This window comes from Balearica regulorum, chromosome Z (assembly GCF_011004875.1).
Source record: "Balearica regulorum gibbericeps isolate bBalReg1 chromosome Z, bBalReg1.pri, whole genome shotgun sequence".
NCBI classification, from domain to species: Eukaryota; Metazoa; Chordata; class Aves; order Gruiformes; family Gruidae; genus Balearica; species Balearica regulorum.
The window spans coordinates 16,559,489-16,584,712 of record NC_046220.1 but is presented as its reverse complement, the minus strand read 5'-3'; the positions used below and the strand labels follow the sequence as shown (position 1 = coordinate 16,584,712).

At 51.0% G+C, this 25,224-nt stretch overlaps 1 protein-coding gene across 1 annotated transcript; it reads left to right on the top strand.

The window, feature by feature from the left end:
• Positions 1 to 15,136: 15,136 nt before the first annotated feature.
• On the top strand, positions 15,137 to 20,399 carry FOXE1 (forkhead box E1). Its single transcript, XM_075740552.1, has one exon. The coding sequence runs from the start codon at positions 15,572 to 15,574 to the stop codon at positions 16,442 to 16,444; it is 873 nt and encodes a 290-aa protein (XP_075596667.1). The 5' UTR covers positions 15,137 to 15,571; the 3' UTR covers positions 16,445 to 20,399.
• The last annotated feature ends 4,825 nt before the right edge of the window (positions 20,400 to 25,224 follow it).

The window sequence follows — 25,224 nt, the reverse complement described above, 5'->3', positions numbered from 1 at the left end:
GATCCTGGTGGGTGTGCTCAGAGAGTGCCTTTTACCTGCATTTGGTTTTCTTCAGGCAGTCGCAGCAGTGGCTGACACGTGGCTGATGGTGGTTGCAGCAGGACATGGGAACAACATCTGTGAGCCTGGAGGAGAGACCAACCTGCCAGGGACAGGAGCCATGTCAGGAATGCACCTGGCATTGTAGAGGAGTGAATTGTTCGACTGCATGAAGAGAACGTGCCACGCCTGCTTCCACCAATAGGAAAGCATCGTCTGCCACTGCGAAAATACCATATTTTGAGTGAAAAGAACACAAATATGCAGACAGAGCATTCACACAGATGCTTGCTGGTCTTGTTAAGATTTTTTGTCACCAGATCACAGGAAGATTTATGAGGGAAATAACTACCGGAGGTCTCCGGTCCAACCTTCTGCTAACCTCAAAGCTTGAATCGTTTGCTCAGTGCCTTGCCCTTGACGAGTCTGTTGGTACCCCTCCGCAGTGGCAGCGGAAGCCTGTTATCTGAACCTCTCTGTGCCTTGGCCCCGAGATTGCCTGTCCAACTGCAGCAGCACAGGATGCTTGGGCATCACTTTGGTTGGGATTCTAGTTTACCTGGTGCCATCCAGTGCTCTGGCTGATCCAGTCCTGCTGCTGGTGCACTTGAAGAGCCTGCAGCTGGAGGCTCTAGGGCTCCTCAGAACTCAAAGGGGCTCCCAACACTGCATTCATGATCTGCTTCTGAGTGGGAATGAGAAGACCTGAACAGTGTCCATGCTGAGCTTCAAGTACTGCATTCACTGGTGAGCCCTCCCAGGGCTGCTTCTGGAGACACCCTGTTTCCGATGTGTGTTGCTGGAATTACATGTCTACAAACAAAAAAAAGTCAGTAGCTTTTTGAATGAAAATGGGGGAAAGGAACAGCCCTGTTTCCCTGCTGAGACCTTGTTTCACTTTTATTTGGTGTGTTCAGCTCCTGTATAGAGATGTTGACAATACTGATGACACTTGTGATTAATTATTAATACAACACTTAAGAGGCTGAGCTGTGAGCTGAGACACTTTTGTCCAGGGTACAAACACAGAAAAGTGGAACAAGTACAGGGCACAAGGAGCTGAAGAAAGGGAGACATCAGCAAGACAGCATTACTGACCTAATAAGTCTAAATTATTGTCTGCGGGTTTTCACAGGTACTTCAGAGAGGAAAGCTTTAAAGAGAAATCAGGAGGAGAATGGTAACCTGTGAATAAAGCATTGAAAAAGGAGAATGATGTTTAGCCAGTGGAACAGATGGAGATCTGGAAAGTGTTTCTTTCTGCCAAGTATATGTCCTAACAGGGAACCCTACTTCAGCTCGATGCAGTCAGACATTTTAGAATCCGTGTAGGAAAACTGCATCTGCAGCCATGGACATGTCTGCAGGAAGATCCTGCAGGGTTGGCTGGGTTGCTTTTTAAGGCTTAGGACTTTAATTTTATACTTTGTGAAAATCACAAAGTTGACTGAAGCCAAAATTCACAGATGGGAGGGAAAATGACAGCAGTCTGTTCTTGAGGGAGGATTATTCTGTCACGCAGGACACAATAGAGACCTCTTCTTTTACTACTTTAATAAGTTTTGCTTCATGCTGGCATTCCTGCTTCAGAAAGGCACTGTCATGGGAAACGGATTCTGCCCGGAGACCAGACATTGTTCAGGATATCCCTTCTACCTCCGTGTGCTATTCAGCATTAACACAGCTGTAAGCAAAACCCTGAGACTATTGAAATTTCTTTCTTCATCTCCCCCTTTCTCTTTGATAAATGTGTGACAAGGATGCAATCGTTTGAAAACCCAGTGATGGAGAAAACAGAGAGCGAAGCCTTCAGACGTGCCTCAGTGATTTAGAAACCTACCCCCAAGACTTGTGAAAGAGGTCACTGAAGGTCTTCCATAGGGTTCAGCTTCCCAGCAGGTCTCTAGATACCAAAGTAAAGGCACTTAAATGCCTCTAACAGCTGACCCTTTTGCAGATGTTCCCACCTAGGATTATCCTGGCTCTCATGCTGAAGAATAGCCCTTAGCCACTGAATAGATCACAGGCTCTTCTCTGTGAATATCTGCCGTTTGTGTTGGGTAGCCGCCCATCCAGCCAGCAGGAAGTTGTTTCTTCATCAAAATGACTAAAGCTTTCGAAAGATGAAGAGTTCTTCTGATGAGTCATTGCAGGGCTGTATTTGGGGAATATTGTTTCTTGTTACCCAGAAGTTACTCAGCAGCCTGCTGGTAATCAAGTATGAACACAGTGAGGACACTCAGGTGCTGATCTGTGAATACATTCCCCTGTCAGAGTTCAGCCCAGCTCCCAAAACCACCTTTTTTTTTTTCCTGCAGCTGCTAGGTCACCTTGTGCTTAAGCTGCGTGCTGGACCTTTGGCCCGTTTTGGTGAGATCAGATGTGCATGGACCCAGCCTCTGCTGGGCCATGGGGAGCACTAGGAGTGGGGTTTGCAGTGGAAACCCACATCCTGCCCCACAGGACACCATGCCCTCCTCTCCTAAAGGCAGAGCGCTCTCCCTCCCAAGCCCAGCATTCAGTGAGCTGAGCTCCCCAGGCTGACCCCTCCTCTGCCTGAGGAAGAGACCCTGAGGGGTTACACCTCCTCTCTCTGCAGAGCAATTCTGCTCCTCTGGGCTACATGCTGCCCTGTGAGTGGGAGGGCATGGGGAGGAGGTGTCTGAGCCCTTTCTGCTAAGGCTGAGCTATTTAAAGATCAATGGGCCAGAAAAGTGACCAAGGGTCAGCATCACTTGTGTTCCTGCTCAGAGGAGTGTTTATGTATTTTATGCATTGGCTGTTTCATGTAACAGCACTCCAGAAGTCCTTGGAGCAGGACAGGCACAATGGACCCCTTCCGGCACAAGCAACAGTATCTGCCCAGTGACGCTCTCAGACTCCTGTGCTATTTTGACTGGAGACTGGGGCTCTCCCAGCCCTAGAATGGCATGTAGCACAGCTCGTGGTGGGATGGCCTGGCTCTTGCTCCTCTGCGGTGGACACTCACACCAATCAGGGAGATGATGCTGGCCAATCCAGGAGAGTCACTCCTGTACCCCTCCAGGCCCTAAAGGGACTGGGCACCTGCCACCGTGGTCACTGAGTGCCCAGAGCAGTCCTAGCTGCCGTCCCCCACCCCTGCTCAACGCCAAGAGCTGAACATGTTGCTGGGCTCATCCTTGCATATAGGGGTGCATATTTCTTGGTGCTGCTGCTAATCTGGTCACCGCCCTGTGCCCTGGGTCCACTTGGACCCGAGGGGCCATAGGACCTGCCAGCCATCCCACCTACAGCCCACCTGTGGGGCCAGGAGCCCTGGAAGCCTGAGTGTCTTCCTGTCCTCATCCCTGCAGGCTCGGAGGGGCGGGGAGGTCTGGGGTCTGCCAGCACCACGTACCCCCAGTGCTCTGAGCACTAGGAGCAGAAGGTCTTTCCCAGCTCAGCTCCAGTTCTGCAAGCAGTGGTAATTTGCTCTCCATCTGCCCAAAGCTGCCCTACACAGTAGTATAGATACTGCCTGGGAGAAGTGACATGCCTATGAGCTTCAGGCGTCTCCATTGCTGAGCCAAGAGAGGTGTTTGGGCAGCAGACTTAGAGCCTCAGTCCTTCCATAAATCTGTACAGGGCGCAAACCTCCTACTCTGATTCAGGATAAAACCAGAAAGAAATGTCTGTCTTTCTGCTGCCTCTCTCCCTAAGTGACCCCTCCTGAAAGCCCTCTAGGCTTCCAAAACAAATAAACAAATGACAACAACAACAACAACAACAAAATCAAAGAAATGGAATATGATGAAAACAAAAAAAAATTGAGAAGAACCTCAAGCATCATTTAGGAAAGGCACAGTGTCTTGCTCCGGCACTGTGCCATCTATGCTCAATGCCTAGAAGGCTGGGAAAGGTTCTGGGAGAAAAGTCCGCTGCGCAGGAACATTTTAAGGGCCTGAGTGGTAATGAGTCAGTGCTGAGGTTTGGATTCAGATATTTCCTACCTAGTACCTGCCAAATGTGCCAGACCTTGCTGGGGAAGGACATGGAATACCATTATCCCTGGTTCACAGAGAGGAAACAGGAGCTGAACAAAGGGAATATGTGCCCAGGATAATGCCAGGAATTGTCTGAGGACATGAAATGAAAATGTACAGGTTTCAGGCTCCCTGGAGCATAAGATGCAGGAGATGGAAAACCATTCATCCCAATCCCATAGCCATTGCTGTTCTGGTGGTTCGCAGGAGGGGGAAGGTAGGGTGAAGAAGGGAAGGTGATGCCATGCTTTTGATGCAGAACCATTTCCTAATGGTGAAGGAATGAGGGCAGAGCAATAGAACAGCGCTCTGCCCTTGGAAGATCTAGCAGAGGTCAGTTCACACCCCTGGGACCATGCTGGTCCCTTGCTTCAGCCTCTCTGTGGCCATGCCCCCAGCCCTACCAGGCTTTGTTCTACACAGCAGTATGAGTCAGCCTCCATTTCTCTTGACAGTGCTTGGCAGGTTTGGGGGGCCAGGGACTTCAGGGGGCAGTTCAGTCCAGCTGGTCCTGTCACCGCAGGTCCCAGGGCCACCTGTGATGATGGGTACTCCAAATTCAGGCAACGGCTGTTGTCCTGTGTTACAGGGGAAGAAGGACCATGTTCCGTTCCTCCTATCAACACATGATGGAAATGGCACTCTCTGGGTCTGGTGTGGCTTTTCTGTGGTGCCTTCAGAGCTTACTTCCTTCCTTTCCCACCTCCTTCTGAAGAGGTCTGAAGGCTCACCTGCCCCCAGGTCTTTGCAGCAAACAAAGAGCTGGCGATGGTCTCAGCCAGGTCATAAGCCAGATCTGTGGCGTTCCATCTCACAAGTTCTCCAGTCTATTATTTGGGACTCTACCTTGGTGTTTAGCTGCCTAGACAGGAGCTGGGCAGCTGAGACAGATCTCATCCGGCTCCGTCAAGCATGAGGACAAGTATGCTCTGAGCCTCAGGCTCCCAGCGTATTTAATGTTGGACTAGCTCCTATGTCTCTGCTACACACAGTGGGACAAGCTATCTCCTGAGTTAGCCCCGCGCAAAGCTGTGTGCTGCCAAGAGTGTCCTGCTGAACCGCCTGTGAGGGGACAGAATCCCTGGTCATCGCAGCGGGGTCTGGCAGTGCCTCCAGACAGGGAGCAGGAGCAAACCCCAAAGCAACTGCTGCCCGAGAAGATATTGCCTGGTAGCTGGACCAGGCCAAAAGCCTTCACCTGTCGCACACGGCTGCTGTCCCTACAAGGAGGTTGAGCAATAATCTGGCAGGAATTTGATCAGGAGCTAAATCCCAGTTACCAAATACGGGTTGCATCGGGCCAGTGTGTGGGCGCAAACCCTCTTTACGCTCCGTTTGCCCTCGTTCTGGCGCTGACCCGACCGTGAGCTCATTGGAAAACAGCTTTGTGCACAGCAGCCCTGTGAGATACGCTTCTCTCCACACCCAGCCATGGCCCCGGAGGCTCACGCAGTGCGGAAACATCTGTCACTCGTGGAGAGGTGAGGCAGCACCACCTGACTGCCATGGAAGCTGCGTGGCACCTGGGGCTAGGTGAAGGTTCGGGATCAGAAAACCAGCTGTGGTCAGTCCCCTGACTGACCGAACTGACAGGCTGAACTCTGTGATGGAAGAAGTTGGGACAAGCATCAGATGTTGACTGAGTTTTATTTCGGACTTGCTAGCTGGCCTTAAAACAGCAACATGAGCTAACATTGCTTTCCTGGCCACAGTGACGACTCTCTTTGCCCAAGAGGTGTTGTAGGAAAGGGCATGCAGCAGCACACACTTCTTGATGCCACACCAAGGGTGCTGGTGGCTCCTGAGCTAGGTCAGTGTCTACACTGACAGCTGTGCCAAGCAGCTGGATATAAGAGGGAGAGGAGAGGACCCTCAAGCCCCAGGGTGTTGAAATGAAAACCCATTTCCCCATAATCAACCAACCAGTTCACTCTGTAGCGGTGCTGAGCCTTGGTGCTGCAGACATCAGCAGAACATACAAGGAGACGAATCTAAGCCTGCCGGCAGTGCCCTCACCCAGGGTCCCTCGCTCTTGGAGGATGGTCCTTCCAGCCCAGCTACACAGCATGCAAGGCCACCGCTCTGGTCCTGGTCCCCCCGGAGCCTGGACACCTGGAGAGCATCCTCTGTGACACAGCCCCAACCCAGGACCAAAGGGTCACAGCACAGCCGGAGCTGCCACGACCCACCCAGCTTTTCAGGCTGTAGCAGACCGTGGGTTTCAGGTTGCACCAGGAAGACATTCCTCCGGCACCACACTCCTTGCAGGGCTAATCCATGGGGGAATGCACAGGCACGCATGGCAGCCCGTGCCGGCCTTGCCTGGCCTGAGCCCCTGAGGAGGTCCCACCAAGTCCTGGGTAGTCTTGCAGCTCCAGCAAGCCTTGTCCCATTTGTTGCTGCCAGAGACCCTTTTGCAGCTCATATCTGCCCACAGCGAAGTCTAAAAAGCAGTGAGACACAAACTGTGTCTCTGCGGAAGCCCTGCTGCAGGGACTCCAGCATTTCACTGCTGCCAGGTTGTAAGCACCAAGAGGTCTACCAGGTCTCAGCTCATTCATAAAGGCCAACTGTTTTTCTCCCCTCCTGGCTTGCAGAACAGGACCTGTATGTACTGAAAAGCTGCAGCACTTCTGCTAATGTTCTGGCCATTTTGGAAATGATTCCTTTACAACTTCTTAGTGTTTCATGCCTCATAGCATATGACCTTTTTTAAGTGATCATCTCATCTGAGCACAAGTTTTCTGCAAGTGCCACATCTCTAGTAATAAAACAGGTATGGAAAAGGCAGGGATGGAAAAGTGTCCTCTTCTCTGGGACTCCATGATGCTTTTGCTTTTTGCCATTACCGCACCAACATCTTTATCTTATACGGTGAAAGATTTCAAATAATAATGGAAAAATTACCATGTCTAATCCACACTCTGGAGGGGAACTCTCTTGAGCTACTTCTCTGCAACCAGTTAGATGTGTCTGCAAAGCTTTCAGGTGAAGAAAGCAAGCTAAAGTAGTTAAAAGACTTGCCAAAAGATGCAGAGAAGAATTATTTCTGTCTACTCTAGCTTCAAGAAATCCAACCTCCCTTTCCCCAGCCCAGATATTTAGGCTGGGCTTGTGCTTCCACCCCAACTACCATGTTGTCCTTGCTGGAGAAATCTGGTTGCAAATAACCTTAAATCTTTGTCAAAACTCCAGTGCTGCTCTGTTTGGACTTGGCCAGTGTAATCCCTGCTAAAAAATGCAGAAAATATTTCAAAGTCAAACTTTAAAGGGACATCCATTGTTTTATTTGTGTTTAATTAAAAATAATAATAATAATAATTGTTTTCCAGTCCCATGGTAATTAGCAATCCAATCTACAGCTCCCATGGGAAAGAGCCTCTGTTTCTGGCACAAGTGTGCTCGAATATTGACTTGCTCTAGACATTGCCAAGATTTTGAGTACAGCAATTTGTTGGGAGGGGGTTTCCAACTTTGACTCTGTAGCAGTTAAAACTATCGTGCTCCAAACCACAGAGTTTTACTATGGCCTCTATTTCCCTTTGTTTTACCTGAACTTCTCATCGCGCTCTGCAAATCCTATGCCAGAATGAGTCATTCCTGCAGGATTAGCTCTTATTTTTCAACTCCTCTGTCAGTGTTGCCCAGACTAGTTCTGAAGAGAAAAAATTGACACTCCCCATTCAATAAAGCTGTGTAACAAGTGACTGAAAGAAATTACCTCCAGTGCTCAGCTATTTACACTGAACCAGCAAGGACCACCCCGTCTTACCGGGGTAACTGAGCCCTCTGCACAGCACAGCGCTGCTGACAGCTGCAGGCTGGCAGCCACAGACAGCAAAGGGGGTGCACCGGTGCCCCCCTCCTGTGAGTTGCCCCCCTTCCTGTGAGTCACTCCCCCTCGCTGCTATGGTACATTCAGGGATGTTGACTGGCTCCTCACCTTGCAGGGGGGTCCCTGAGGATCACCTGCGAGGACCCCCAAGAAGGATCAGGTGCACTGTGAGCTGCCCGTGGGGTGCACTGCCCCAGCTGTTGCTGTCTGAGCATTGGGGGGGCTGGATTGAGCCCATCTCTGGTCCTCCTGCCCTTGGGGTAGAGGTACCTTCTGGAGGCCCCCTCTCTCTGCTTACTGCCGAGGTCAGTCCTGTGCCTCTTGTGTTTAGCACAAGGCTCAGGCCAGAGAGTCTTTTGCTCTAGGATTTAATTGCTGGAAGGAGATTTTAGCGTGTCCCTGCCCTATGGACCTTTTCTTATGTTCACATCTAAATAAACACATTATGGGAAAAAAATACTTTTTCTTTGTATTTTCACATTTCATTTTCTACCTTCTTCTTTATTTTTTAAAGTAATAAAGACACTCTAACATAGCAAATTGCATTGTCTCACCGTGGAATAAGGAGGAGGGAAACCTGAAAGCCTCAGAAAGGTGCCACTCTCTTTCTCTTTCCCTGCCCTAAACATGATCCTGGAAGTGATTGTTTAAATAGCTTGGGGAAGATCTGTTTTCTGATAATGGTCTGTCATGGTGGCAAATCTGTGATTTGCATATAAAGGCCCAAACTGCATAAGCAAAACTATCAGAGCCTGCTGGGAAAAATAAGATCTGAGCACCTGGCATTCTGAGAAGTCATTTTGCTTGTGTCCATGGGTCATTTTCCTATACCACTGAAAAGGTTTGAGCTGACTTGACAGAAACTCCTGGAAATCATGTTTCTCCCATAGTAACAGAGAAAACTGCAGAAATGACGAGGTTTCTGGTCCAGCCTTTTGCTCAAAGCAGGCTTATGCCCTAAGTGAGATCAGCAACGGGCATCCAAGTTCTGAAAAGCCCAGAGTAGAGAGATCCCACCATACCTTTGGGAATTTCACAGATTTCACATAGGAAATATGGACTGGTCACAGAACAATTAAGAGGAGGATGCCCAAAATGAAAAGAGATTTCGGAAACTTTTTGCTGTCCCTGGAAATACACACAGTACAGCGTATATTTTTAATTGCAGAATCAAACTTAAAACACTTCTTTCTATCCAGACTACCATGACCTACATGCTTTTAGAAACATGTATGGCCTCGGGTAAATGCTGGGCAGATGCTTATCTAGTGTAAATCCCCACAGGTCTGTTAACCTCAGCAGGACTCCAGCTATTCACAGCCTTTGCTGTTTTTTGTGAAAGAAAAGGTTTGGAAAAATAACCTGCGTCCTCATCTGGGGCTAGACATTTTGCTATGGGCTCAAGCAAAACTCCAGCAAATTTCTGGAGGTACCTGTAAATAGGGCATTACTTGGTAATTACCATGGTGATTGCTAGGGTCAGAGTGGTGATGAGAACAAAAAGGCCGAGGGAAAGAACCAGGAGCTCTTTGTAAAAGTATTCAGATTTTGTCTGCTGGTGCCAATAAACTGAAATTATCCCCACCTTTTTTTTTTTTTTTAAATAAAGGCTGTTTACATCCCTCACACATGGAATTACAGCAGTTGGTAGCGCTGAGTCTCACCAATGCCTCATCAGTGTCTACCTGACATCTGAATTCACTGATGGCAGTGGTACTCACAATTCACCCTATAGCCAGGTGTGACATACCATTCAGCGGGGCTTTATGCATTGCACAGGCACATGCACACACACACACACTAGCACATGCACACATGCCATTTTAAGCACAATTTTCCTTGCCTCGGTCAGGGCTCAATGCACACTGCCCATCCCAGGCACCCAGCTGGCTGTGCCCCAGGCCAGGAAAGAGCCCAGTGAGGCTGTTCAGCTTTAACTGGGAGCTACTTTCAAGCTGGGGCTTTCGCCTCCAGCCCCAGGGCCACACTGTGGCTGTGCCTGTGCCCCTCCCTGCAATCCCCAACATGGGCCTTGGCCCCCTGTCCTGCCTTCCCAGCTCTGCCTCTGACCTGCCTTCTTGCTGAGGACTTCCGCAGAAAACCTTAAAGCATCAGAAACCTGGCACACAAAAGTGCTGGGTGCCTGGACGCACCTACTCAAACAGATGTTAATTTGATTTTTGTTAATCAGGTAGAGTTGTGCAGAGTGCACTGAAAGCTGCAGTTTCCAGGGAAAGAGGGGTAACATGTGCTTCGTTTAATAATTGCTCAATGATAGTTTGATCAGTGATTTTCCTTGGTTTAAAGAAAAAAATAAGAATGAAAAGAATCCAACAGAGCACCGTACAGCACTAGAAGTTTTTAGTGCTCTGTGTAGGCCAGTTCTATAAAGCTGTGACATTACTTTTCATGTTTATTTGCTTGTACCAAAGTGATGCTGAGAGTGAAAGTCTATGATTCCAGGCCAAGATCTGGAGGATAATACAGTTTGGTGGGCACAGCTTTTTTTGTCCATCCCTTCAGGATCTTCTCCACGAAACAAACCTCCCAACCAGTCTTCCAGCAAAAGCTCTTCATCTTCTTCCAGCTCCAGTCCCAGCCCTTCCACTCCACATTCCCTGCTTTTCCATGGTGCTTTTCCTCCCCCTCCTTCCCCACCTTTATGTGTTCCCAATCTCCTTCCACTCTGCAAGGACTACAGTGCAGAACATGTCACAGGACAGGAAACTGGTTACTAAATTATAGGACAACTCCACTGCAATTTGTTAAAGACTTTTAAATATCCATATTTGGGTGGAGCAACATGAAGAACATATTACCAACAAAGAACACCACCAAGAAATTTCTCCTTCCTTTGTTGGGAAATTAATCTCCTAACACTACAATTGGGCCAAAATGACCTGTCCCCTCTCCATCCCATGCTGAAGTGCTGGTTAGAAAAAGCTGATGTCCAGGGCAATGTGGTTCTGTCTGCAACAAAGGAAAAAGAAAACAAACATTTCTTTCAAAATAACTTATTGAAGTAAAGCAGGATATATTTTGTTCACAGTAAAGCAATTAAATAATTACTCTTAAATAAAATTCCCAGCTTCAAAAGCAAGCAATAAACAAATCTCTCTGACTTGCTGCATCCTACCATTTTCTATCAAGCACCAGGTCTCACCACCAGCTGCGGAGAGGGATGAACTAGTGCTCCAGCAAGCAAAATTTGGCTTCAGATGACAACCCACCCTTCCCTTCCACAAGCCCCAGGGTCTTTTCAGCCCCATCTGCCCCTTGCAGGAGCCCCATCCGCCAGCAGCGATGCCAGCTGTGAGCCAGCAGAGCAGACGGGTCCCAGCAGGGCACCTGGGAAACACAGAGATGTTCATCCTGCAAGATCCAAGCCACCACTATGTCCCACATGCATGGGCTTCATCTGCTCTACCAAAGTTAGTGGCATGAGCAACACTAATGGCGGTGGCCCTGCATGCAGAAGAAATTCTTCCAGCTGGCTGGTTTCCCTACCCCCTGCTTTTCACAACAGCCTTACTGCTGCTATCCCACCAGGACACAAATAGAGGAAACCATACACAAAGCTGACACCATGCTGTGCACACAGCTGCCTGCAGCGACCATGGGAGGCTGCGAGTGGCAGGGAAGACTCGGAGGGGAAAGGTGAACCTTGCTACAGGGAGTGTGAATGCCAAAGACCCAGGCCACCCTTAGAGGGGATTAAATCTCTCCAAACCGTTGAATGACTGGCCAAATCGAGTATTTGATAGGCAAATGGGAAGGACTTATTTCCATGCCAACACAGCCTGATGGCTATTCAAAGATACCCATCCGGAAGATTTTCATGAGGTGCTAAAATGCACAGGCTTCAGGAGGCGCAAGAGCCATGCAAACCTCACACCACCTGAAAAAAAAAAAAAAAAAAAAAAAAGGCAAGCATAGCAAGTCATTCTCAGCTTACAGAAGAGAGCCTGACTCTGCTTTGCATGTTCCCAGAAAAAGTCAGCTCTTCCTCTTTACAGCATCTGACAGATCTGCTCAAGTCCCAGTCATTTCTTGGCAGTGCAAAGGCAAGAAAGGGCAGTTGTTCTCTTGCAAACCAGCTCTAAAAACTGCTTCAGCAGGAGGACAAATGACTGTGTCATGGCCCATCCAGCTCAGGCTGGATACACTCTGCTTCCACCAAGAAGGTGTCTGCTCCTTGCTGCCTATGTCACATGTAGCATTTTCTCCTGCTTTGGTTTGTGGCTCCATACCTTAGCTAAATGAGACTTTCGTTGCCAGTTTGCATAGCGAGGTTGCATGTTTAACCTGCTGTTTAGGCAGTGCTGGCACAGACCTAGATTTGCATGACAAGCTGTGCTCCTCCTCACAAAACCCAGCATGAAGTGTGCCTTATTTCCTGCAAGAGTCACTCCTGGCCCACGTTCAGCCTCATGCACACCATTCCCCAGCTCCTCTGCAGCAGGGCCCCAGCTCTGCCAGTCACCTCCCAGCTGGGACCGATGCAGGGCTCTCCAGTAGTTTACACTTGAGGGATCTCAATGGCGCGGTTTGTATTACGGGAGCAACGGAGTGGGGAATGAAGCCTAAAGGACTGGATTTTTTTCCATGGGTGGAAATTGCTGTGGGAGATTTGAACAGATGGGACTTTGGCTGAGGTAATTCTCTGGCACCAACCAGTACTAACAAACTCCATTCTCAAGAGGCCAAGGCACAATGCCCTTGTGCAGGGTACACTCTGCAGTGCCGGGTCTCAAAATCAATGAGCACTTTGCTCAGTTGAAGGCTGCAGATCTCAGTGTAGGCAGGATCTGGCTGGGAAATTTAGACAGAAAAAATGCTGACTCTCAACTTTGTCTCTGGGGCCAAAAGAAAGTCCAAGCTATAGATTTGTATGGCTGATAGTCCTGTAGAGATCATACATTTTCTATTGCATCATGAACTCCAAATGCTTAATCAATGCACAAATTTTCCATTTTACTTGCCTTTGTCCCTCCTCCAGTGTAGCTGAATCAAAAGAGAAAACACAATGTTCACAAACATGAAGAGCACCAACTCCTCTGCTTTAGCAACAGGCACCACTTTGATTTATAGATGGAGATCTGCAGTCTAAGATCCACCTGGGTGATTCTGAGTTTGATGTTCCCCACAGTTCCCTCCGCACAGGAACTGGTACTCAAAAGAGACACCAATGCTTAAAATGGGATGTAGTCCTGCTCCCTGAGTGGAGAGCTGAAAATGTTTTTAAATAGTCTGATGATAATGTCAGACTGAGGATAGTTTCCAGGCCACCACGTTAAAACCACTCCCACTTCACTCACAAATACTGGCATTGCAGCTTAGCCTGCACAATGAGGACTAAGAGAAGGGACAAGAGCCAGCACATGCTGTTTAGGTATCCATTTCACTTTGCTCACATGCCGGGCTCTGCCAAGGAAAGTGCCTTCTTGGAAAAGGATTTTCATCAGCAGCAGGGAGGGCAAAAGCAGTTGTTGAGCACACCATTCCACCTCAGCGCACGCACACCTCTCACTCCCCATCCTCTACAAGTGCAAAGTGAAGCGTGATCTGACTTTGCCCTCTGGAGGCACGGAATTGGCATGGCGCAGAGAGACACACAGCTCCAGAGGTAACTGAACTATTGCACTGCCTCTTGGTCAATCTGATAGGAAAACTCATCCCCAACTACAGACTCCCATGAGCCCGGGGGCAGAGCATTGCAGGAGAGGCAGTTTTGTGGCTCTCTTTTCCTGCTAAAGGAGTCGGTTTCTTGGTTCCTCCAGGATAATACTAACCTAGTGTTTTGTGTACTTCAAGAACATGTGTCAGTATGGAGGCTGCTTTCTCTTTCAGCACAAACTCTGTAGCATGCAATTTGAAATACTGCCACACGTCTGCATCCAGCTACGGGGACCACACACATGGGTCCTCAGAGAGTGCCACTTCATGGTTTATTCTGCTAGCTTCACAGTTTATTCTGCTACCTCCCAGATCGCTAGGAAGCTGCACAAACAAGCAGGTGGCCGAAGACTCTGGGGTCCCCTTATTCAGCTAGAAACCAGGGCTGGGGTTTGTTTGCTGTGTGCAAATGGATCCTCACACACACTGATGTTTCTTCAAGCAGAGAAACAGCTTTGTTGGAAAGTTCCAAAGGAGGCCTGTTTCACTAGGATAAACACCACCTCCCCTTGCTCCCTTAAACACCATTTGTGCAACGGCCAAGGGGGCTTTGGGGAAGCTTTTCCCAGAGATAGACTCAGCAGCACACCGGTGATGTGAATTTTGGGACAACCGGCAGGAAGCACCAAGACATGGGCAGGATCAGCTGGACAGCCATGCACAACACCTGCACACCTGTGCACATCCACTTCTTTGCACACCCATTCCTCTGCCCACACCTGTGCCCACATCCATTCCCACACACCTGTGGACACTCATGCCTTGGGTCCAGCCACACACCTGTGCACACTGGCATGTTTGTACACACACTCGCATGTCAGTACGCACCCACGAACTCTCATGCACATCCTCAACCTCACACCAGTGTCCTTGCACACCCATGTACCTGTGCATGCTCACCCTCCCATGCACACACATCCCTGTGCACACCTGCACACACTGATACTTCCATCCTACCTCTAGGACCTTCTGCCATCCCCTTTATCCTCTGGCTCCTGAGGATCACCATGCCAGCAGGTGAGGAGGCTGAGCTGCCCCCCCCAGACCTACAGGTGAGTGCTGCAGGGGTGCAAGTCCTTGGCAAGCATTCCTTGCCAGCTGGGTGCGTTCATGGAACTTGTTCTGACCCACAGTCCTGGGATCTGACCCTCAGCCCCAAGTATTTGAGCAAGCAGGAGGGAGCTGGCAGGTAAGCATGTCCACGCAGCAACCCGTGGAGAGCCTGGCATCCTTCCTGGTTGGAAGGATCATGTACCTGAACGTCCTGCGGCATCAGGCATCAGGGACAAGCAAGTCACATCAGGGGTAAACCAAATCACTTTTGGCGACCGGGGGTGAGAGCCCCAGTCTGAGTGCATTTGAAGTAGCAGCTCTGCACACAAACTGCACTGCCTAAGCCCACGCTTGCTAGCTCTCCCCACATACATCTGTCACCGGTTTTTTTTGCGCGTTTAGTATATTCCTACTGCTTCACTACCACAAAGGAGCATGCAGGTCCACGGGCGACGCTGCCCGGAGCCGGCTGCCCTGCGCCGCGGGCCGTCAGCATCCCCTCCGACAGCGGCGGCCCCTCACCTCACCTTACCCCGCCGGCCGCCGCCCGAACCGGCCCCAAAGACGCTGAGCCGTAGGGCGGGAGGCGCTGGAAATGTCCGTGCCGAGACCCCGGAGACGTCCCCGCTCAGCTCGGTGCCCGCCGGTCCCGTTGGAGCTGTGCGTTCCCGACGGCGGCGGGATCGCGGCGCCCGACGGCGCTGGGGACGGGGACCACGGGAGGGGGGGGAAGCGGGACGACGGGGGGGGGGGGTGGGGGCGGCTGCCGGGGCAGGGCGCTGCCCCTGCCCGCGGCGGCGGTGGCACGCCCGGCCCTGCCTGCGCCTCCCGGGCTGCGGGGCGTTGCAGGGGGAGTGCCGGCCGCCCGGGCGCGGAGCCGCCGGACACAGCCGCATAAAAGCCGCGGCAGCGCCGCGCTGCGTCTCCTCGGCTCGGCCCGGCTCGGGGCCGCCCCGACGGCCCCATGACCGCCGAGCGCCGGCTGCCGCCGGGCCCCCCGCCGCCGCCACCGCCGCTGAAGGCGGACGCCGCGCCGCCGGGGGAGGAGGCGGCGGCGGCGGCGGGGGCGCGGGGCGGGCGGCGGCGGCGCAAGCGTCCGGCGGAGCGGGGCAAGCCGCCCTACAGCTACATCGCCCTCATCGCCATGGCCATCGGGCAGGCGCCCGAGCGGCGGCTGACGCTGGGCGGCATCTACCGCTTCATCACCGAGCGCTTCCCCTTCTACCGCGACAGCCCTCGCAAGTGGCAGAACAGCATCCGCCACAACCTCACCCTCAACGACTGCTTCGTCAAGGTGCCGCGGGAGCCCGGTCGCCCCGGAAAGGGCAATTACTGGACGCTGGACCCCCACGCCCGCGACATGTTCGAGAGCGGCTCCTTCCTCCGCCGCAGGAAGCGCTTCAAGCGCAGCGACCTCTCTACCTACCCGGCCTTTCTCGCCGAGCGCCCCGCCGCTCCCTGCCGCCTCTTCCCGATGCCCGCGCCGCCGCCAGCCGCCGACCTGTCCCCGGCTCCCGCCGCCGCCTCCTGCGCCTTCGCCGCCTTCCCCGCGCAGGGCTGCGCCGCCGCCGCCCTGCCCCATGCCTACACCCCGCTGCCCACCGCCCCCGGGCCCTACGCGCCGGGCAGCACCGCGCAGCTGTACGCACCGTCGGGGCGCATCGTACTGCCCGCCTCCCCGCCCCCCCCCGCCGGGCTCTACGGCCGCTGCTCCCCCGCGCCCTACCCGCCGCTGCCCCACGCCTACGGCACCGGAGGGCAGCTGGGCGCCCCCGAGCCGGGACCGCGGCACGGTGCTTACCCCGGCGGCCCCGACAGGTTCGTCCCGGTGCTCTGACCCAGCCCGGGGGAGACCGGGCGGCCCGACGGCGCGGACCGCAGCCCGGGAGAGGGCGGGCTGCGGGGCTCGCCCGACACCTCTGGACCCGGGGCCGCCCGGGAAGATGCTGGAGGACCTTGGGCTGCACCTCCGCATCCTGACATCTTGCCCGGGCCTCTCGACGAGGAGCACCGTTGCCAGCCGTGGCCCTGCTTAGCCCTGTCCACTCTCACCAGAGAAGCCCTAGAGGCTCCCAAGTGCCTGGATAGGGCAAACAGCCCTTTACTCTTCTACTGCCTTTCCTGGGACAGGTGCTCAAAGCTTCCTGGCAGGCTTCCTGCCTCCCAGCACACCCGACTTGGCCCCCTGGACTATCCAGGAAGATCGCATTTTTAAAAATCTCTCCGCTATTGATTTTATTTACAGAACAAAACGTCTGCTGGAGCAGGGGAGGGGGGAGGCAGGAGGAAGCGTTCCCCAACCTCGTGCAGCCAAAGCTGTAAAAACAGGATGCATGGCACTAACCTGGCGGTGTGTCCCTGATGTTGCACATGGCTATTGCATTAGTGCCAGGCTTTTCACCCACAACATGACCAGGGCTCGGGAAGGTTTGGATGTTGGGGTTGCAGCCAAACACAGCAAATCAGATCCCTCCGGGAGTCATGCTGTGTGCTGCAGGGGTGGGAGAATAGTGGGATCGGAACTATAAAAAACTTTTACCATGAGCATGCTCAGCCCCTGGAAGAGAGTCCCAGTGAGGCTGTGAGATGTCTGCCCTAGGAGGTTTTCCCAATTTGATTGGACAGAATCTGAGCGACCTGATCTGTTTTTGGAGTTGGATGCAACACTGAATTTGGACCTGCTGTAAGTGGAGACCTGGTCCAGAGGTCTATGGAGGTCCTTACATACTGAATTACTTTGATCCTAAGGTCAGTGCAGCTCTGTCTGTACCCTAGAGAAATCAGCATCTATGGTGAAAAACTTTCCTTCCTGAGACAAGTGAGAGAGGCAGGATATGGTGCCTTTTCATCTTTGATTGCTCCCTTTACAAGCTTTCCTAGGATAGAGAAAGGCTAGAGGAAAACATGGAGACTGGACAACTGATAGGAATGGCTGTGAGAGGCAAAAGCAAATCCCTCCCACCAGATCCCACCACCCCTGGGTGGTGGATGCCCAAGGGCTCTGCCTGGGGCTGTGAGCAGGGAGGGACCAGATGTAGCCCTGCTACTGTCTGGATCTCCTTCTCCAGTTCATTTTTCCTGTGGAAGTGGGATCCTGTGTGACTAGGGCCAAGAGGAGGTGGGTGAGGGGTACTGCAATGTGGTGGGACCTTGAACAGGGAGAAGTAGGTGGAAAGTGCAGCCAGAGCCTCAGCAGGAGCTTTGGAAGAACTGAGAGGGTGCACATACACACCTTTTGTCTCACCACAAAAGGGTACAGATCATAGTATAACTCCAGTTGGAAGAGACCTTGGGAAGTTTCTGTTCTGACCATGTGCTCAAAGCAGGGTCAGCTATGAGTTGCTCAGGCCTATCTAGTTGAGTCCTGAGAACTTCCAACAATGGAGACAGCACAGTCTTTCTGGGCAACTTGACTGTCCTCATGGGGGAGAAGTTTCTCCTTGTATCCATTCAGCACCTCTCTAGTCTCCCGTCTCTTGTCCTGCTACAAAGAGCTCCGATCCCATGAAGACACCTGTACCTTCTGCTCCATGGAAGATTTTTCAGATGAGGTGCTCAGCAGGATCAAATTTGTGTAGAGGCAGGTTCCTTGCCTTCTCTGGGTGCTAAGGTCCAGGTATCCGAGTGGGACATGAGAGGGGGGAAATGGAGCGGAGCGGGAAGATGGTTGGGTGTCCCCACAGCACAGTTTGGGGTAGAGGAGGCTCAAGCTCTTTGCAGTAGGTGGATAGGAGAAGCTGTATGGCTGCCTTCCATGAGGCTCTGAGGCAGGAGATGAGTGTTGGATTCAAGGCACCCATCCCTCTCTCGGAGTGGTCAGGATGGCATGTGGCGGGCAGAGCCACTTCACGGGCTGGGAGGCTAGGGCTGGCCTGGTACTGCTCCCCCTGCCCATCTTTTTGTGGTACTGCAGGAAACTGCTGCCTGTTCACAGAGCTGGGGAGGTTGCACTGCTGTCAGTGGGGAGCACGGTCGGTGAGTGTAGGCCTCGTTCAAATCTTTGGCATGGTGAGGTGAGTTATATTTTTCCCTTCCTTCCTTTCCCTCCTGAAGAGCTGCATTGTCTCTTTTGATGTTCTTCCTGGTCCTGGCGCGTCCATAAGCTGCCTCCATCCTGGAGAGAACAGAGTCCTGCCTCTGCAGCTTGGCTGCCTCAGCCCGGGGCAGTTCTCCCTGGCAGCCTTGCTAGCTTCTCTCCCAGCTTGTCCTTTCACCAGCTGGAAGAGAAGCCATAGACCTAGCTGTGCTGGGTCTTAGGTTTTTGACAGCTGCCTGCTGGCTCTCCGCTTTCATCACCTGTGAGGACTGGTCTGCATCCCTGTGCTAGCAAGTCATGCTGACCTTTTTCTGGTTTCCAGGTAGCCAGGAGAGGAATTTTCCTGCTTCTTAATGCCTTCCTTCCTTGCTGTAGGAGCAGTTATCAATGTGCACTGGATCGTTTTCCTGAGGCTAGAGGTCTTCTGGCCCTTGTTCCCCATTACTTCAACCTGGTTTTATTCTCTGCTCTAGCCCTGGTGCTAGTCTAGTTCAATCTAAAAGAAGAGGTCACCAGTGATGATACAGGTCTTGTGTAAGCTGCCCCTGACCTCAGACAGCAGCTGCAGCGAGGTCAGGGAGCAAAACTTGTTGTCTGGAGGACATGCATGATAGATCTTGATGACTCAGGAGGCACAAATTGGGAAGGTTCAGTTTTGTATTGTTGGCAGATAAGGTCTAGATGCTTGTTCTAATTTCTCTCCAGATCTTTTATAACCACAAGCTAGGGAAACCAGACATAACTAGATAGTACACTTTCTGCAGCAGGTGCAGTGAAGAGCCTGTTGCATCAAGGACCTGAGGCACACAGCCACAAACTGCTTAAACTTCAGCCATGAGCAGCTGGAAAGCCTCGGCAGGATCTTTGTGCCCAGTGAAGAGCAACACGGACCCTTCAAGGGACTCTACGTCTATGCGGGGTCTCCATTCTTTTGGGGTTTTTGAGATTAAGATAGACAAAGCTATACCTGTCTGGTCCTAGTGCTGGCAATACTCCAACCTCCTGCTTGCAGCAGGCCTGGAGACTCTAGAGATCCCTTCCCACCAGCACTGCTGGGGTTTTGTGGCTATCGCAACCTCTCCAAGCTGTTGTGCAGGCTCAGATGCAAGGGGTGGGCTGAACATTACAGGCCTGACCAGACTGTGGCAGTGGGATGTGCTGACCCTGCACTTGCACATGTGGCTGTATGTCTCATGTGACTGCGTGACCACTGTCAGAGGAAGACACAGTTGTTGCATCCTTGGGGAGCCGTGGGGTTGGGCCTGTCTGTGATGATATGGGGATATGCCATGGGGATATGTTAGACAATTGGATCTCAGCATATGCTTGTGCCATGGGGATATGTTAAACATTTGGATCTCAATGTATTTTTGGCTGGCACTTTGCTTGTAATTCTCAGGCACGATCCAGAATAAGGAAAATTTTGATTTCTGGAAGCTTTATCACAAATATCTGAGGGCCTTCTTTTTAGCTAAGTTAGTCTAAGTTTCAAACTAGTCTTTTGATTTCTGGGACATGAGTCCAATAGGTTTGGGTTATAACCCTGTAGGAAACACTAAGTGTAAGCACTGATGAGAAGAGAGAAAGGCTTTGAGAGCGCTCATTCCTTGAAGGACAGAGTCTCTGGGTTCTGCCCAAGTTCTGGTACGGTCAGGCCCTGTGCTGAGTTTGAGAAAGAGGTGGATTGTTACAGCCTAGGAGAACATTTTATTATGTATTTGAGATTTTTTGTATTTAGTCTTCTACTTCACTTGTAATGGAAATAAATCTTTGTTCTGTTGTCTGTTGTTTGTACTGAAGTGTCTCTCTGAGTTTTTCAAGCCTTCCATGCACTTCTAAGACAAGGAGAGTGATGATACAGAGCAAGATGCATGCCACATGCTGCTCATTGCATTTCGCTGTGTCTGTCTTACCTTGGCTTTTTTTGGTTTGCTGGGATGGCTGGAGACATCAGAGGGAGGGAAAGGGCAGCAAGGCCAGGGCAGGGGTGGCTTACCAAACTTCTGCAACCCCCTGAGTCACCAGTCTGCTTTCAAGGTCCCCTGTCTGACTCTAAGTGTGCCCCAGACATCAGTGGATGAAGCTCCAGCCCAGCCAGGTGCCTCTGCTAAAAAGGGGCAGGTAGGGAAGCCAAGGCTGCTACTACCTGTGATAAGAACACAAGCTGAGAGATGGGCAGGAGAATTAATTACTCTTTGATTTCTCCAGCACGGACCTGGGCCAGCTGGGAAAGGTTTTACTTCTGGAGACAACATCACGTTGCCTGTCCTGTAGCAGCAGCACCAGAAATGCTTGGTCTTGCCTCCTGCACCCCAGGCCAGTGAGGTTTTTTTGGCTGCAGAGATGGAATTCCCACAGCCGTGGGATGACACTGTGTTCACTTTGTGTAACAGCAACATCTGTGGGAACAATTCATCAAGCAAACACCATAGCTAATGGGGGGTGTAACAAGCCTTCAGGGGCAACTCGGGTAACTCCATGCCTCAGGGAGATGATCTGGCTTGCACATGGCTAAGACAATGGCAGATGTTGCCCCTTCCTCTGCTAAAAGGGTGGTGACCGGCTTCCCGAAGGGTTTTCAGGGAACACGAGGTCTGCAGCTGGTGCTCTGTCAACAATCCAAGCTGCCTGGAGGGCTATAAATGAGATAGGAACAGGTAGTTTAATCTGCTAAGTTATCAAAGAGCAGATAGGAAAGTCTACTTTAATAGCTCTGGGACTCCCCGGTATGATTTATCTGCCTTTGGAAGAGGCCAAGAAGTGCATTAAATTTATGAGAAAGAGTACACAGGGGAGACAGCTGCCATTTGGCCAGGAGGGAGTACCTTGGAGGGAGTCCAAAGCTTTCCGAGTTGTAGTTAGAGGTCAGTCTGTGCAGTTGGAGATGGAGCTGCATCTGTTACCTAGAACTGCGATGCCAGCATTAGTGATCACAGAGGATGTTCCACTCATGCAGTGCCTGGATGTGAATTAATGTGAGCACAGGAAAGCTGATGCTTTTTGGGGGACTGGCTGTGGAGTGTTTGGTGTATGGGGATACAGTGGCCCATGCTGGCATGAGGAATCGCTTCACACGCTTGTCTTGGTGTAGGCGTGGAGCCCTGATTCACAGGAGGCACCATCTAGACAGCAGAGCTGATTTCTCAACTCACTCCTCCTGTTAAAATTTGTGTCTTCTCACTGTCTGAGGCCCAGAAGTCAAGGTGGGAGATGGTGGCATCAGCTGTCTCTGGAAGCTGGGGTTATTTCTGAGAGCTGCTTTTGGATCTGGACCAGTCACCCCAACCCCTCCTTGTGCAGGCAGACTAACAGGGAGTGAACAAGGGTCTCAGCGGGGAGCCCCAGCTCAGGGCTGCCAGGGTCTCATCTCCCACCACCTCCATCAGTATTCAAACACAGGGTGCAGCTGGTGGTCCCTAGGACATATAGGGACCGATAATGTAGTGAGCATGAAGTACCCTGGCCACGCTGCTTGGGCCAAGAGGAAAAAGAGGCTGTATCCTAGCCTCTTCTGCTGATTAGAAGTCCCTACGGTCATTGTTTGCTTGGGTCCAGATGTCTGGCTGAAAGTGGCCATGGAGTAAGCAGGAACAGTAGCTGTGGGCTGGCTCAGAGCAGCTCACTGAGCCCACTGCTATCCCTTCTCTTTCTCTGATGCCCAGGCAGCTCAGATTTGATAGCCAATTAGGAATTTGCAAAGCTGTTGCCTGGATGTGAACTATCCAAAGAGATCTTAATTGACAAAGGAGCTAACAAGCAGCTTCTGACCGTTTTTGTTCAGACAGTCCTGAGCCAGCACCAGAGCTCTTGTTCTGATGGCAGAGCTGCAGCTCGCTTGGTGCATGAAGCCCTCTGAGTCAATCATCACACCTGTGGCTGGCTCTTGCGAGGAGACCGTCTGTACCTCATATTGACCTCTTCCACTTGGAAAAGGCACTCCTGAGTCCAGGCTATCACCTTCTGAGGTTAACTGTGTCCTAGGCTTCATATCACTTCTATAGCCATATCTTTTAGCACATAGTCTGTCATCAGGTTAATGCTCACTGGAGTGCTGGCCCTAGAACTGGCCAATTAAACAGTGGCTCCCTGGCCACCCCATCCCAACCCATCATGCTGAGTCTGGGATAGGCTAGTCAAAAAATAGTAACCACAGAGATGTCTGCTGTGATAGGAGCGGGAGGAGGCCATGAGCCCACTGTGAGATCTTGCTGTGTGGATCAAGATCTGGCCGTCTCGTCTGAGCATGTGGGGGACCCCAGACCCATGGCAAAATGGCACATTATTTAGCTACAAGCGTTCAAAAACTGGGTTGTGTAAGTAACAGCCCAGTGCTGGGGTCTGGAAGAGAATATTTGGCTCCACAAATACTCCCCTTGCTTGAATGCTGTCGTGGGATGGACCATGCTCCAGTTGTTTAAGCAGCAGCCAGTTGGATATAGGCATAGATTTGCCAGTGTGAATTTGTTCTCTTCTTAACTCCTGTCTCTGTCCCTTCCTGTGTAACACTCAAAATCTTGTTATGGACAGAAAAGGGAACACTGTAAGTGAAGCCAAGAGTTTACCATTACTACATGCAAAAGTTTTAAAAATATCATATTTCCAATTATTAGTCTCATAGTCCAAATTAATACAGAAAAACTTAGTAATGCAGCTGAGATTGCTATACACACACAAAATTCTTAGTACCTACCCCTGCTTCTTGATGTTATGTTCACCCTTCCTGTGTCCTGAGATTGATGGCTGCAGGGGTGGTGGGAAGGGCGTCTTACAACAAGTTACCAGCATCCTGATGTCTTCAATAGCAGATCATGATGTTCCCAGTGAAGGTTTCCTTCACTTCATCAGGATGCACATGGTGTTGATGGTGATGATTTCTTCCTTCTCAGTCTTGGGGCTTCATTTGAGTTTATTTCTGTATGTATGTTGGTTTTCAACAGTTCCCAGATTGTGGGTATTTTTTCTGTTCTCCTTATTTTCTCTAAAATTGCCTTTACCTGAATAACACGGGTTTGCACTCCTGCAGCAGTGAGTGACTGACCACTGCGACAGGCTGGGACCCATGGTGTTGTCCTGGAGTCATAGATAGTTCAAGCCACACAGAATATGTAATTGATATCAGTATAAATGAAAACAAATGTAGGTGCTAGTTATCTGACCACTGATTGCTGTCACAGCCAAGCAAGCTAAAATTAGCTCAAGCCAATACAAGACCAGCCAAGTCCCAATCCTCTGCACTGTGAGGTCAGCACAAAGCCATGGCCCCTGAAATAACGTATTTGCAAGCTGTATTTAAGACCAGGTCATATCAACTGTCACAATCAAGAGACCCCACACCAGTGGGCTGGGAGAGGACTGTCTCTTCAGGTGTGCAAAGTTTGTTCTTCTTTCTGTTGTGTCTCAAGGTTCTACATCTGTTGTGGCCCCCGGTCTCCTGTGCTGCCAGCGGGCAGGTCTTGGGGGTGTAAGTGATGTGGCCCGAGGAGAGGGTTCTTCTGCTGAGGTTGTGTCCACTGGCATCAATGCAGAGTCTTTGCTGTGGGGTGGAGGCTGGGAGCAGGGCTGGAAGCTGGGGAAACATGGAGGGGCAGTGGAAATCTTAGCACCTCAACTTTCATGGTGGATTTTCTACTGACCAGCCATCAGCTATGTGTGACTTTGTCAAACAAAAGGAAACATGGATGGAAGAAATCTGAATGCAGCCCCATACGTGAGAACTCCCACCAGTGTGGGATCCTGACAGCCCTAAATGCCAACTCTGTGGGAAGGAGAAGCAGAGGGGAGATAAAAAATTTCCCTGAAAGACCTGCTTGAGCTCATGGTTGCTGAAGTCTAATCACAGAATGGGGAGACCAGCCTTTTCTTTCACTAAGTGAAGTACAGCTAGTGTCAATTATTTGCTTGAATACAGTCAATGGTGCAGTAAAGTCTGAGCTATACACTTGAGCAAAAATGCTTTTCACCAAATGCACTTCAGATTGACTGTGATAATTATCCTAAACCCAAGGAAAATGCAACAGAAAGTGCTCCAAGCCCTGGCTCTTTGTCGTGCACGTAGCACCTCAAGGAGCTCTGGGGGCTGTAGTAGATGGAGTTTGGCTGGGCAAAAGAAAAGTGAACTGGGTGGTCACGTGAAAATCCCTTATTCTCCAGATGTCCTCACATGGCTTTGTATAAAGGCTGACCTCGCACGGTGGCTCCATTCTCCAGGCAAGAGCAGAAATGACTGAGTTGGCCACAGATGCCTAGGAAGTGGTCCCACTCTGTCATGGTGTGAGAGGCTGTGCCTGGAGTATTGTTGTTAATATTGGTGGCTTTATTCAAGGAGGAAGCAGAGGATAATTCAGGGCTTAGACCTTTATGCAGGGAACAGTCATTTAAAAAAAGGTCATGTTGCGAAGAACGGTTTTCCTTCTTGGGTCACCTCTTCCATATTTTATCTTCATGCAGGTTTTCTCCTCCCCTTCCCTTTTAGAGAAAAGGCAAAAGAAAGACCCACTTGAAGCAACCAGGGCAAATGGTTTCAAGTCTTCCCACTTAAGCAGGTATGAGATACACTGCCTCTCTGCCATAATAAGAGCTAG